The sequence below is a fragment of the Tetranychus urticae genome, chromosome 3 (genome assembly GCF_039701765.1).
Source record: "Tetranychus urticae isolate SD_2017Ah chromosome 3, NJAU_TeUrti_SD_1.0, whole genome shotgun sequence".
Lineage (NCBI taxonomy): Eukaryota > Metazoa > Arthropoda > Arachnida > Trombidiformes > Tetranychidae > Tetranychus > Tetranychus urticae.
The window spans coordinates 15,571,212-15,585,917 of record NC_142960.1 but is presented as its reverse complement, the minus strand read 5'-3'; the positions used below and the strand labels follow the sequence as shown (position 1 = coordinate 15,585,917).

Here is a 14,706-nt window from a genome sequence, read left to right as displayed (position 1 = left end):
AGAATGACATGAAAAACAGGATGATGAAGATAATTTTTTATATTCAGGGTAGTTTTCGTGAAAATTTTTTTGAGTTTTTTTGTTACAATAAATTTAACCTAACCAAAACTTTTTTGAATTTTGTCAGTTTCACATTCGCTTTCATTTGAAGTCACTTTCGTGACTACGTGTTTCCTGTTTCAGGATTCATATTGATACTTGTAGAAATGGAACAACAGAATTATTCCGATAAAAGTAATCAAATTAACTTCATTAATGGCATATAATGATTTTTCCTCTTTGTTTTTACATCATTTTCTTATCTTGGCGTATTTTTGCATAGGTGTGTATCGCACTATGTTCAGATTCTTGATTTTTTCTACGTCTACATAGCTTACCTTAATTTCCTCATATGTTAGTATTATGTCTATTGTTCCTCCCCTTTCACTGGTTGGTATTTGTTGATTATTGACTACTTTCAGTTTGTTTTGATCCATAATTGTCTCAATTATTCTGATTATTTCTTGATTTTTCTCTCTGGAATTTCCTTTTGACCATCTTTTGTTCATTACATTTGTGTCTCTTATCATGATCCATTTTGCTGTTTTGTTTTCTTGTATTGTGCTTGAGAGCTCTTCCAATATTTCGATAATGTACGTTAATACTGATATTTTAAACCTTAGACACTTGTAACTCAACTATTATATTTATTTATATTTATTATAACCACATATTATTGTAATCCCATATTATACAGACAATTAAGGTTGTCCAATTTGTATGATGTACTTAATGGTATTCAGTGAACAGTATTGGTAGGATTTTTTTATTTTGATAAATTGAAAACTTTTCGGAATATTCTAGCATGAATTTATGTTACTATTTATCAAATTCGGAAATGAAAATTATTCAGAAAAGGTTGAAATCAGAAAAAAAATGTTCAATTGGACCTCAATTGCCATCTGTTGTCAATTGATGAACTTTACCTATGGGCAAAAACCACTGAATTTAATAAAATGTAAATCAACAAATTTCGACTGATTGAAATGAAGTACAATAAAAACTTACGAGCTCGTTAGTGAGAATAACGTAAATATTGTCAATTTATCCAATGGTTTAAGCAAATAAGGTCTATGAAATATTTGGCCCCCGATTGGTGATGTTAATCAAGTTTCAAATGCTGACCATTTCGTATTAATTGTAATGCACACCAGTTTATATTGATTAAACCCTTTTACCTGATAATACAAAGTATATCTTGATCTGATTCCATGATCTTTACTCAATAATTGAATTGAATATTAGTGTATTATAATAATTATTTATAATGATAAAAATCAAGGGTGAAAAGTATTGGATCTGTGTCTAAAAGATCATTCAACGTTCAAAAAAATTTCTAGGCCTATGACTGCTTGAGACAATACAGTACAATAGATAAAAAATTGCTGATGAAAAAATTTGTTTCATGCTATCTGACAAACTCACGATAAAATAAAAAATAATTTAATGAAATTAAAACTATTAGATCGATTCATATTAAATTGTTGATTTTATTTTTCGAATCTTGGCGCCAAACGTTTTTCGTAACTAGAAGGAAACTAACCATGGTTACTATGGTTTTACTAACGGTTTTGATGATTAAAACCGGTAAACATATAAACATCAAAATTTTATGATTAATTAAAACTTATCATTAAGAAATTCCTATGATGCTTAGTCGAGTCACGAATGATTACAACCTCAACTTAGTCTGTGCTTTGTTTACTTGGCAGTTTCTCAGTTTGAGAGTTTTTTTCAAGTTCAACTGTATCTAAAAGAGATGATTGTGACAAACAGGATAATCGTGTTGATTCAACAGGTTATGAATTTTTTATTCAATAGGAGTTAATCAGAGGATTGACACATTTTTTATCTCTACCTGACTTATTGAATTTAAACTTCAATGATAACAATATTTCAGTAATCTAAGTCAACTCAATTCTGAAGAACGCGTAAATGTTAAAAAAAAGAAGCTCATCTCAGCCAATTGAAAATTGCCATTAACGGTAAGATTAAGTTTCTTGAATAATTATGTTTCATCAATATAGTGTCATAATTGATCTCAAACAACCCTGAATCTTTACATTGGCGAAAACAATTGATCAATAATAGATGTGAGTCTTACAATTGTTAGCCAATAAACGAAAAGGAAAATAAAAATTGCCCTATGAGTTTAACTGGAATGATAAACATCTACATTTAAGTAATTATAATATTGCAAAAATCAATCTAACTTCCGATTATCGATTGATTTATGTCTGTAGATATCTTCCATAAATGAAAATACTAAACCCTTATTACTCATATTAGTTAAACAAACACCATTTTAATTATTAACCTTAAACCTTCAATTTATTTTGTGATTAGTTTAGCTTCATTTTATGCAATTCATCCAGTGATTAATTACATTGTTGTCCGTGTCCGTACTATTTAATGCTTCAACAATCATCATAAAAAGACTGTTTAATCACATAAAGAAATCAAAAAGTGTATTTAAGAGCTGCATTTCAAAATGGCATCTCTACATTGGGAACAATTGAAAGCCATGTACAAAAAGGATTGGCTTATTAGAAAGAGACATTGGATTGTCACAATATTAGAACTATTTTGGCCAATTTTAATGGTTAGTATTCATCTTTATTCATTGCCTGATAAATCTAATCAAATGCCAATGTCATCGTTACCTAGTAGAAAGTCGGGATATAACTCACCAATGGTACAGCAACTTTCAAAACATTCGGATGCATACTTCTATTATAATAATACATTTCACTGTTACTTTTATGGAAAACTCTTTTACTATTCACCAACTGGAAATATTTCAGACTTTCTGAGTCCAGCTGTCTCAAAATGTGGCTTGCGTACAGTTGCTAAACAAAGTGAATATGACGTGATTAAAGACTGGGGTGACTCAATTGATAACATCTATACGACAAGTCCAGCTCTTTTTATCCATGAACTTGATCTAGATAAAGGTATAGCTAATTACACGATTGGGACTGGAAGATTAGTATATCCTGGACCTTGGTCTAAACGTCTGATTAAACCATCCTATCAATCATATGTGAGCCCCCAGTCAATACTTAACATAATATTGGCGAGTTATCCAAATGGAGAAAACCTTACGTATAACAGTTTCAGTTATCACTATACCAACAAATTGTTTGATGAAGGTGATCCAAGTAGTGAGCAAAATTATGTAAATCATAAAAATGGTGATCCAACTCCAGACCCAGGTAGATCACCAAATGCTTTGGACTTTTATCAGGCTTATACTTTTCTCCAAACTGGCTTTCTCTATGTATCTACAATTATAGCTCATCGTATTATACAAGAGAAAGCAACAAATTCAAAGGAATTACTAAGAATTATGGGATTATCTGATGTCATTTATTGGATTTCTCACTTTATCGATTATTTATCTTTGAGTATTTTCCATGCATCTGCCATTACAATATTGTATTCCATTTCTAATAAGAATCCGTATCCTGGTTGGAATGGAGGTGTATTTTGGTTCAATTATTCCTTCCTTTCTGTGGCCAATATTCTTTTTACATTTACATTTTCAACGATATTGACTCGCCCGACAATCGGTGTTTTGATTGTAACGGTAGGCCGTTCTGGACTATCTTATTTAGCATTTGAAGCTAAAAGAGGTAAATTTAATTTTCTCTGGATTTCGCCAAAAATATGGTCATGTTTGCTTCCCGAAGGTCAAATTCATTTTTCAATTTACGATATGTTTTACTTTGGTGGAAAGAAAAAAGTTTCTTTCTCAGATTTGTTCTCATCACTCGATGTTGCTGATAGTATCAGTTTCCGATCAATCTATTTGACAGCCATTCTTGCATGGTTAGCCTACCTTGTCTTCCTTTGGTACTTGGATGCTGTGTGGCCTTGGCAAACTGGAACACCTAAGCCATGGTATTTTCCAGTTTCACGATTCTTAAGAAAATCAACAAATAACGGAACCCTTGGTGACATGGCACCATCGTACAACTTGGATGAAATCAATGCCAATGCTGATAAAAATGAAGCAGAGCCAAGTGATCTAAAAACCAATATTCAATGCACCAATTTGTATAAAGCGTTTGGGTCAATGGGCAATAAAAAGTTTGCTGTAAATGGACTTGATATGAATATTTATAAAGGTCAAATAACTGCTCTTCTTGGTCACAATGGAGCTGGTAAAACGACGACAATGTCAATGATAACAGGATTAATTCCGCCTACATCGGGTAAAATTTTGGTTCATGGTATAGATGTTCATCAGGATACTGCTGCAGCTCGCCGTCGTCTTGCTTTGTGTCCTCAGTCTAATTTGTTGTTTGAAGAACTCACAGTTACAGAAAATCTTGAGCTTGTTACTGGTTTACGAGGCTTAAGTCCACAAATAAAAAAAGATATAATACCATTGAATATAAAGCGAGTCAACTTGACAGATAAAGCTAATACACTGGCTTCCAATTTATCGGGTGGTATGAGACGTCGTCTTCAATTGGCTTTGGCACTAACAACTGCCTCGGAAACATTGATTCTTGATGAACCAACATCAGGTCTTGATCCAGAATCTCGACGACAGTTATGGAATCTTTTACTGGAATTGAGAAAAGATCTGTCCATTTTACTGACAACTCATTTTATGGAGGAAGCTGATGCTTTAGGAGATCGTATTATTATTATGGCTTCCGGTAAAATCAAGTGTTCTGGAAGTTCGATGTTTTTGAAACGTCAATTTGGAGCTGGAAACTCAATTAGAATAGCCAAAGATACTAATTCATTTGAGCTTAATCGCTTAGATCATCAAATACGAATACACTTTCCCAATGCTTTTGTGACTAGTGAGAGTAGTGAAGAAGTTATCTACCAACTTAGCCTGGATTCTGATGGATCGGACAAAAAGTCAACTTCATCTTTGATTAGCTTATGTGATTATCTTGATAACAATTTGTCAACTCTTGGTATCACTTCATATGGCATTTCCGTTACAACTCTTGAAGATGTTTTCCTGAAGGTTGCTGAAGAAGATAATGAAAAAAGACAAACAAATATTCAGATGGAAGATAGATTATTTGAAATTAATAAGATACTTGACTACACAAAATTGACAGGATTTGCATTGACTTTTCAAAGACTCAGAGGTTTGGTAATGAAACGTGTACATTACATTAAAAGACATTACAAAACCATTGGATTCACCATTATCCTACCAGTTCTGGTCATATTACTAACATTTATGGCGACGAGAAACGTAAAATCTTACATTATTGATTCATTTGATGATTATCCGTATCCAATTGATCTGAATTTGAAATCGATTTATGGTGAAAATGCTAAAGCAGTTATCCGAGCTTCTTCCAACAAAAGTGACCCTTTCATTGAAGCGTATCGTATCATCATGAAAGAAGAGGGAATTGAAATCGTTGAAATTCAATCTTCTTTGTCAATGGATGATTACATGAAAACAAGTAAACAAACTGGAGAACAATTTATGAGAGAAAACATTATCGGCATAATTGAAGACCCGAAAAGTCTAAAAGGCTTCACTATCTGGTACAATCCAAAAGCATCAATATCTTTTCCATTGAGTCTTGACGCCTGGACCAATACTTTGATTCGAATGAGTGACGAAGCTAGATCGAACTCAAAAGTAGTTACGACATATCTCCCAATGCCTAATCGAGGCGGTAAACAGCCACAAATACTCTCCATGGTATCTCGTATTTTGTCAGCATTATTTTCACCAATCGCTTTCAGTTTTATTGCTGTATCATATTTCCTCTTTCCATCCACTGAATCTGCAAAAAAGGTAAGAAATGAAAGATGAAGAGATTTCGTGGTAAATTGAAGCAGTAAATCACAAAATATAACTTACTTTAATGCCATTTTAAAAAGCAGTCTAAATCTTTAGACGCTTGCATATATTGTTTTTGATGCAAATGAGCTTTAAGCACTTGACATTTTAATGTCATTTTATTCTGAAGCTCACCTCTTGTAAATCACCTCAATAACTTTATTCAGAGTGCAGTAAGATTACCTGCATTGAAATAGCTAACTCTTGATTTTAATCCTCAAACAGAGCCATCTAATGGTTCTTTCATTCATGAGAAATATCATTGTGTTTATATTTGTGAAAGACTGCTACAAACAATCAAGAAATATAATTAATAATGAGTAATTTTCTTTTTGATTTCACAGGCTAATTTGATTCAAAAAATGAGTGGTATTAAAGCTCCAATCTTTTGGTTCAGTCACATTATCTTCGACTTTTCTTACCATATTATTGTGTCAATAATGATGATTTTAGGAATCACTATAATTGATCGCTTTATTTTCACAAGCAATGAAGTATTTTGTAAGTTAAGCTGTCAATTAACAATTTTGAAATTTAAGAGTTTATCCACATTCGTATTAACATTTTTTCTTTATTACAGTTTCTGTTTTCATACTTATGATACTTTATGGTTTGGCATCGATTCCATTGTTTTATTCATTCTCATTTCTGCCGATAGAACCTGCTCGTGGATTTTCATTATTAATTACCATTTCACTGATTGGTACTCATATTGGTTCAGGGTTAGCTGCAATTTTTGTTGCTACAAAAAAAATTAAATCACTTCATGTATTTCTTGGAGATCTTTTTCCACCTTTTGCCATGTCCTTTGGTTTGTCCAAAGTTTATTCACAAGTAACTTTAATCAAAGAATGTCGTAAATACAATGCTTGTAATCCTGGTAATTTAGTGTCTCGTCCTATCTGTTGTGATAAAAATTCAAAATATAAAAAGTATGAACCATTTGCGTGGAAAAACGATGGAGTTCTACCTGAAATTGCAATACTTTGTCTGGATTCAGTTTTATACATACTCATTCTAATCTTATTAGACACTAATTTACATCGTTTCAACTATTGGTATGATTCAATACGGAAAAGGTTATCATCTTCACCTCAATCTCAAGGTAAAGTTGAAGGCGATGATGTTACTTCTGAAAAATATCGCGTTGCCCAATTAATAAAATTAGGCAGAGTCAACACTGAAGCTCTGATTGTCAGTGAATTGAGTAAAGACTTTGGTTCATTCAGAGCAGTCGATAAAATTAGTTTTGCTGTTCACAAAGCGGAATGTTTTGGATTACTTGGTGTCAATGGAGCTGGTAAAACGACAGCATTCCGAATGTTAACTGGTGATTTGATGGTCACTCAAGGCGATGCTTTTGTTGAATCATATTCATTGAGGAAAGATTTATTGAATTTCCAACAGTCTATAAGTTACTGTCCACAATTTGACGCTTTGCTTGACAAACTGACGCCTCTAGAAACTTTAACATTATTTGCTCGTATCAGAGGTAAGTTTCATAATTCACTCATGCATTTATTATTACCATATCTATTTATTTATTTCATTTCGATTTAATTACAGGAATGCCTGAAAATAAAGTCAAAGAAAATGTCAACTATATAATAACATCAACTGATTTAACACAATTCACAAAAACCTGTAACGAAAATTTAAGTGGCGGTAATAAGAGGAAATTATCATTAGCAATTGCTGCTATAGCTAAACCTAAGGTTATGTTTCTGGATGAACCTACTACTGGTGTTGATCCGGCATCAAGACGTAAGATTTGGTCCACATTAATGCATCTACGTGATACAAGTGGCTCATCAATAGTATTAACTAGTCACTCTATGGATGAATGTGAAGCTTTATGCTCTAGGATTGGTATAATGGCAAGAGGAAACTTTAAATGTTTAGGTAAATATAGAATCTTTATCAATGGACATTCTTTTTAACCATTATTCACTTGTAATTAACCGATTTTATTTTAATATTTAGGTTCAGCTCAACATTTGAAACAAAAATTCGGTCAAGGATACACTTTGGTTATCAAAATAAATCAAGAAGCCTTGAAAAAAGATGGCGAAGTTGAGAGAATCCAAAGATTTATCCAAGAAAAGTTTCCAAGTGCAATATTACGTGATTTTCATCAAACTATTCTTCATTACCATGTTAAGAATGCTTCAGCTCGATGGGGTGAAATGCTACGAGCATTGGAACAAGGAAAAAGTTCACTAATGATTGAAGATTTCACTTTAACTGGAACAACATTAGAACAAGTTTTCCTTTCATTTGCCAAAGAAAGTTGATCTACCAAATTTTATCATATTTTGTAACTTATTATTAACATTAAAAAGTCCTTATTTTGTATTATAATTCAGTCGATAAATGATTCTCATTGAACGCCATTAGAAAAGATCCTCTCTTCATTTTTCAATTATAGTGATTTTCATTTACTTGATCATTGTAGACATTTTTACGAATCTTTATTTTATTTGAATAAGATCTAATTTCATCAACTCTCCTGTCTTGGACGTAAGATTCATGAATTTCAATTGAATCTATGATCATTGAATTTTTAGCTGAAAAGGTTTTGTCTTAAAAAATAACAAGTGAAAATTGACAGATTAAAAAGTCTACAAAACGGGTTTTTAAAGGGAAGTCAAAGCTAGAATGAGATTTTGAAAAGTTGCAGAGAGAATGATAATCTTGAGAACTGAATCTGGAGTAAGGAGGTTAGAAGAACTAAGAAATAGATTTTTCAATGTAAAATGACATGAAAAACAGTATGGTGTAGATGATTTTTTATATTCAGGGTAGTTTTCGTGAAAACGGCCTTATGAGTTTTTTTGTTACAATAATTTAACCTATCCAAAACATTTTCCATTTTGTCAGTTTCACATTCGCTTTCATTTGAAGTCACTTTTATGTCCTCGTGTTTCCTGTTTCAAGATTCATATTGGTACTTGTAGAAATGGAACAACACAATCATTCTAATAAAAGTAATCAACATAACTTAATTGAAAAGTAAAATGGCTTATAAAGTACCGAATTATGTATTTCTAAAGAAATGAGTTTAATTTATTGTATGCTTAAATTATATAATATTTATTGAAGCATTATTTTGAATAAAATTTCATGTAGACATGCAGATTCAAAGATCTATTTTTTCAAACATTAATTCAATTAGTTCAAAAACAATATCATCCAAAGTTTTGTCACCACTGAAGCCAGGGAAGGGAATTTTAGCAAAAATTGCATCTAAAGTGCTTTTGATGAAGTCTTTAGGATCCGAAACTGGTATTGATCATGAAAAAGGCATAATTAATTAGTACATCTAATGCATTATTACACAATTAAATATAATATAATATTTACCTTTAACATCAGCAAGACTGTTGAGCCAAGTATTAAAAGCTTGATCAAGAGTCTCAGAGGTAATGTTATCTATTGGAAACCAATTATAATAAAATAAAATTAATAAAGCAATTAAAATAATTTTCATAAAACAATTTACTTACGATCAGAATTGACTTTTGTGATGAGTGCAGTCATTTTCTCGACAATCTCTTTTTCCAGTTCATTTTTTGGGTACAAACCTGTTTATTTTTAGATTAATAAGTAAACATGAAATTAAAATAAGATTCAACTGAAATTAATCTTTATACTTACTTGGAATTGGCAATTTATCGAAGTACTTGCGAACAATCAGTCCCAGATTTTCAACAACAGATTTATTTCTAGCTAAGCCTAAAGATATCATTAAGTAATGTTTTAATAATAAAATCAAATCTGAATCAGATGAAAATATTTACCTTCGACGTCAATAAGAGCAAAGTACTTTTCAGCATTTTCCTTGGCACTGATATCAGGATTCCATGCTGATACATGATAATAATTCAAACATAAAGGTAAGCATTCGTGATTGAACAAAAAAGTCAATAATAAACTCACCAGGAACCATATTGTTGTCAAAAGGTTTTGAGAGAAGAGCTAAAAGATTTGATCGAAGTGAAGCTTTTGGATCCCAACCTGATAATAACCAACGAGTGAATTGATATTATCATTTAAAGTTTTTAAATATTATTAAGAAAACCTTTAATTATTAACTAACCAGGAATCTTTTTTTCCCATTCATTAATTTGTTTCCTATTATATTCGGCAGCGGCTTTAGCAAGTGGAGTTGGTTCTGTAAAAACAGTAAAAAATTAACAAGACTGGGTTAAGATTAGGTTAGGAAAAGCCTTACCTTTAGTTGGAGCAGCAGTGATGGCTGAGAGACAAAAGATGGCACTTAAAAGGATCAAGAACTTCATTTTACTTTTATTTTAGTTGGATTATTGGAATCACTCAATTTTCAATGAAAATACAAAACTGAATAAAAACTATTCGAGTTTTGCACGCTTTTATATTATTCGATAAAGATCAAGAGAGCTATAATTAACTAATTCATAACAACAAAATTAACAATATTATCATGATATTTGATAGAAACAATGAAATCTTATTTCTCTTTAAAAATCGCCTCTTCATCGATCTCATGATAAACTTACTTTTCAGACACAAAAATAAATTCCAATTCATTGTTTCGATTGGTTCATCTGATTTATCTGATTTCATCCAATTGATTTCAATAAGTACTCATCAATTCCTTTGAAATGCCTGTACTAGCACTATTCTGTAGCAACTAACAGACAAAATCAGTTTTTAATGAAAACAGATAAGTAAGATTATAGAGATTTCCCTGTTTACATCAAAAACTATGTTTTTATTGTTAATTTTGTTTTGATTAATCAGTTAATTAAATCTTTCTCCATCTTCACTAAAAAATCTATTTTCTTTCTAGAACCTTTCGCGCTCTTCTATTTCGAAACGAAAATGTCTGAGCCTTCGATGAAATCTAATGATTAATCAAATGATGATTGTAGGTACCACTGTTCTCGGAATTTTGAGGTTAAAACCAATGGTCAAAATCAAGAGAACTCGAAAGTAAATTCGAAAAAGTGTTCAATCGATGATATGTATCAATAACTTTTTATGGACAAATAATTTCTCTTCTTTTAGGGTCACAGAATGGCTGAAGTTTAACTGAGAATCGAACTGATCTCTTATGCAGAAACAGAGAATTTTATTTAACAAAATAAGTTCATTTTCTGGTGGACATCAAAAGTTATATCAGGAAAATGAGTTTCATGAAAAAATCCGATTCCATAATTGTACAAAAAGCGATGGAAATTTCAACTTTGGGCTTGATTCGTTCGGATTTTTTGGCAACACTTTTTAAGCGCAAATTTTAGACTTTGGTCTCTTTTTGTACAGTTGCGGCGATAGATTTTTCACCAAACTCTTCCAAGTCTTTACTCGAAAGACAGTTTTACACTTATTATTACTATTTATCCAACAATAAAGCATCAATCTGAATAACAAAAAAAGTTTAAACACATGCAGTTGAAACCCATAAACACAATGCTACAAAATACAGATTCTGGATTCTTTCGCTCATCCTGTTTAAACGTAACTCAGTAACCTGAATTCTGATTAACCTCTGACTTCTTTCGGACATGTAATTCCTCATGACTTTCAGGTCATGCATTCAATACTTTAGCTTTTTTGCAGCTTCTTAAATTATCTAAAATTTCAATGTATCAAGATTCATAATAAAATCTAATGCTTGATCAAAAAATGATGATTTTAATCCATTTAATTTCAATGATGATAATGAGCGATTTTTCATAGAATTTTTTGAAAGAGATATTTTGTCAAGAATAAGTGAAAAGACTTGAATCAGTGCAACAGACCCACATTTACCAAAATAATTTAGCTGTTCTTGTGCTCATAAGGCAATTCTGTGTGACTAACACTCTTTTTTCCCTTTATTTTATCTGATTTCACCAAAAGAGGACTTTTCGTATCAGAGTTGATCACAAAATTCGAAGAAATCCATCGAAAACAATTTAATTTGTCATCTGATAATTTCATTATTTGCTTTTACGTTTATCTGCACTCATTTTAAATTCATTGTTTCATTACCGATTCTTTTGAATTGCCTGTACTAGATATTAACAAATGAGTTTTTCTCAGTAAATGAGAAAAGTCAGATGAATCAGTCTGCAATTGAAACCTGAAATGAGAGTTTATAAGTTTGGGTTTGAAGTTTTCAGACCAATGTCCAAAATCAATAGAACTTTCGATAAATTGAAAAGATTGTTCGATTGTTGAGGTGTAACAACAACAAGTAATAAAGTTTCAGATCTCTAACTCTTACGGTCACAGAAAGCGTAAGGTTTAACTGCAAATCAAAATGATCTGTTGTACAGAAACAGAAAATTTTATTTAACGAAAATAAGTGCACTTACTAGTTACCCATCAAAACAAAACATAAGTGAAATGAGTTCCATGTAAAAATCTGCTTCCAACTTTGAGAATTTTTAAACAGCAATAATGCACTCTTTTTATGTCACTACGAATCCATAAAGGCGTAACTCTTAACTCGAAATTCAAAGTTTTTGGCACTCATCCTTGAGTCATTTCAGTATTCAAGTTCTTTACGTTTCATTTCATTTTTTTATGTATTTCTGGATTGGAAATTTTTTTTTCAAATATTATTTTTTCTAATTGATTTTGTTCGCAAATAGCCTTCTAATAGCACCTATTTCTTATGTGATATTTTTTTCTTTAAATATATTTTTCATAAATTAAAACAGATAGAGAGGCGAGATCAGGTCAATGGTCAAGAAGAGAAATTATTTGTCCATAAAAAGTTATTGGTACATATCATCGATTGAACACCTTTTCCAATTTACTTTTCGAGTTCTCTTGATTTTGACCATTGGCTTTTAACCTCAAAATTCCGAGAACAGTGGTACCTACAATCATCATTTGATTAATCATTAGATTTCATCGAAGGCTCAGACATTTTCGTTTCGAAATAGAAGAGCGCGAAAGGTTCTAGAAAGAAAATAGATTTTTTAGTGAAGATGGAGAAAGATTTAATTAACTGATTAATCAAAACAAAATTAACAATAAAAAGCATAGTTTTTGATGTAAACAGGGAAATCTCTGAAATCTTACTTATCTGATTTCATTAAAAACTGATTTTGTCTGTTAGGTGCTACAGAATAGTGCTAGTACAGGCATTTCAAAGGAATTGATGAGTACTTATTGAAATCAATTAGATGAAATCAGATAAATCAGATGAACCAATCGAAACAATGAATTGGAATTTATTTTTGTGTCTGAAAAGTAAGTTTATCATGAGATCGATGAAGAGGCGATTTTTAAAGAGAAATAAGATTTCATTGTTTCTATCAAATATCATGATAATATTGTTAATTTTGTTTTTATAAATTAGTTAATTATAGCTCTCTTGATCTCTATCGAATAATATAAAAGCGTGTAAAACTCGAATAGTTTTTATTCAGTTTTGTTTGTTCATTGAAACTTGTGTGATTCCAATAATCCAACTAAAATAAAAGTAAAATGAAGTTCTTGATCGTTTTAAGTGCCATCTTTTGTCTCTCAGCCATCACTGCTGCTCCAACTAAAGGTAAGGCTTTTCCTAACCTAATCTTAGCCCAGTTTTGTTAATTTTTTACTGTTTTTACAGAACCAACTCCACTTGCTAAAGCCGCTGCCGAATATAACAGGAAACAAATTAATGAATGGGAACAAAAGATTCCTGGTTAGTTAATAATTAAAGGTTTTCTTAATAATATTTAAAAACTTTAAATTATAATATCAATTTACTCGTTGGTTATTATCAGGTTGGGATCCAAAAGCTTCACTTCGATCCAATCTTTTGGCTCTTCTCTCAAAACCTTTTGACAACAATATGGTTCCTGGTGAGTTAATTATTGACTTTTTTGTTCAATCACGAATGCTTACCTTTATGTTTGAATTATTATCATGTATCAGCATGGAATCCTGATATCAGTGCCAAGGAAAATGCTGAAAAGTACTTTGCTCTTATTGACGTCGAAGGTAAATATTTTCATCTGATTTGAATTTGATTTCATTATTATAATAAAACATTAACTAATGACATCTTTAGGCTTAGCTAGAAATAAATCTGTTGTTGAAAATCTGGGACTGATTGTTCGCAAGTACTTCGATAAATTGCCAATTCCAAGTAAGTATAAAAATTAATTTCAGTTGAATCTTATTTTAATTTCATGTTTACTTATTAATCTAAAAATAAACAGGTTTGTACCCAAAAAATGAACTCGAAAAAGAGATTGTCGAAAAAATGACTGCGCTCATCACAAAAGCCCATTCTGATTGTAAGTAAATTGTTTTATGAAAATTATTTTAATTTCTTATTTAATATTATTTTATATTTGGTTTTCAATAGATAACATTACTTCTGAGACTCTTGATCAAGCTTTTAATACTTGGCTCAACAGTCTTGCTGATGTTAAAGGTAAATATTATATTATATTTAATTGTGTAATAATGCATTAGATGGACTAATTAATTCTACCTTTTTCATGATAAATACCAGTTTCGGATCCTAAAGAGTTCATCGCAACCACTTTAGATGCAATTTTTGCTAAAATTCCCTTCCCTGGCTTCAGTGGTGACAAAACTTTGGATGATATTGTTTTTGAACTAATTGAATTAATGTTTGAAAAAATAGATCTTTGAATCTGCATGTCTACATGAAATTTTATTCAAAATAATGATTCAATAAATATTATATAATTTAAGAATGCAATAAATTTAACTCATTTCTTTAGAAATACATAATTCGGTACTTTATTGGCTTTCGTCTAACAACTCCAACCATGTTGTCTGCAATGGATCCAGTCTTCTCGATATTATGCAGCAATTGTCTTAATGCCTGGAATGAG

The 14,706-nt window shown here is 31.0% G+C and overlaps 3 protein-coding genes and 1 long non-coding RNA gene across 4 annotated transcripts; 2 read left to right on the top strand and 2 right to left on the bottom strand.

The window, feature by feature from the left end:
* Positions 1-2,530: 2,530 nt before the first annotated feature.
* LOC107363982 (phospholipid-transporting ATPase ABCA3-like) lies at positions 2,531-8,233 on the top strand. Its single transcript, XM_089269894.1, has 5 exons — positions 2,531-5,827; positions 6,217-6,373; positions 6,453-7,364; positions 7,439-7,774; positions 7,856-8,233. Exons 1-5 carry the CDS (start codon positions 2,531-2,533, stop codon positions 8,164-8,166), a joined length of 5,013 nt encoding a protein of 1,670 aa, XP_089126020.1. The 3' UTR covers positions 8,167-8,233.
* Positions 5,433-6,062, bottom strand: LOC149093465 (uncharacterized). The gene is made up of 2 exons (XR_016200286.1): positions 5,894-6,062; positions 5,433-5,816 (listed from the first exon to the last, which is right to left on the bottom strand). It is a non-coding gene; the product is annotated as an uncharacterized LOC149093465 (long non-coding RNA).
* Positions 8,234-8,949: 716 nt separating the features above from the next.
* LOC107363956 (uncharacterized) lies at positions 8,950-10,260 on the bottom strand. Its single transcript, XM_015931234.3, has 8 exons — positions 10,107-10,260; positions 9,972-10,046; positions 9,812-9,889; positions 9,673-9,738; positions 9,530-9,607; positions 9,379-9,456; positions 9,236-9,304; positions 8,950-9,154 (listed from the first exon to the last, which is right to left on the bottom strand). The coding sequence occupies exons 1-8, from the start codon at positions 10,171-10,173 to the stop codon at positions 9,012-9,014; spliced, it is 654 nt and encodes a 217-aa protein (XP_015786720.1). The 5' UTR covers positions 10,174-10,260; the 3' UTR covers positions 8,950-9,011.
* Positions 10,261-13,242: 2,982 nt separating this feature from the next.
* Positions 13,243-14,574, top strand: LOC107363962 (uncharacterized). Its single transcript, XM_015931238.3, has 8 exons — positions 13,243-13,403; positions 13,464-13,538; positions 13,621-13,698; positions 13,772-13,837; positions 13,908-13,985; positions 14,059-14,136; positions 14,208-14,276; positions 14,358-14,574. The coding sequence occupies exons 1-8, from the start codon at positions 13,337-13,339 to the stop codon at positions 14,498-14,500; spliced, it is 654 nt and encodes a 217-aa protein (XP_015786724.1). The 5' UTR covers positions 13,243-13,336; the 3' UTR covers positions 14,501-14,574.
* Positions 14,575-14,706: the final 132 nt, after the last annotated feature.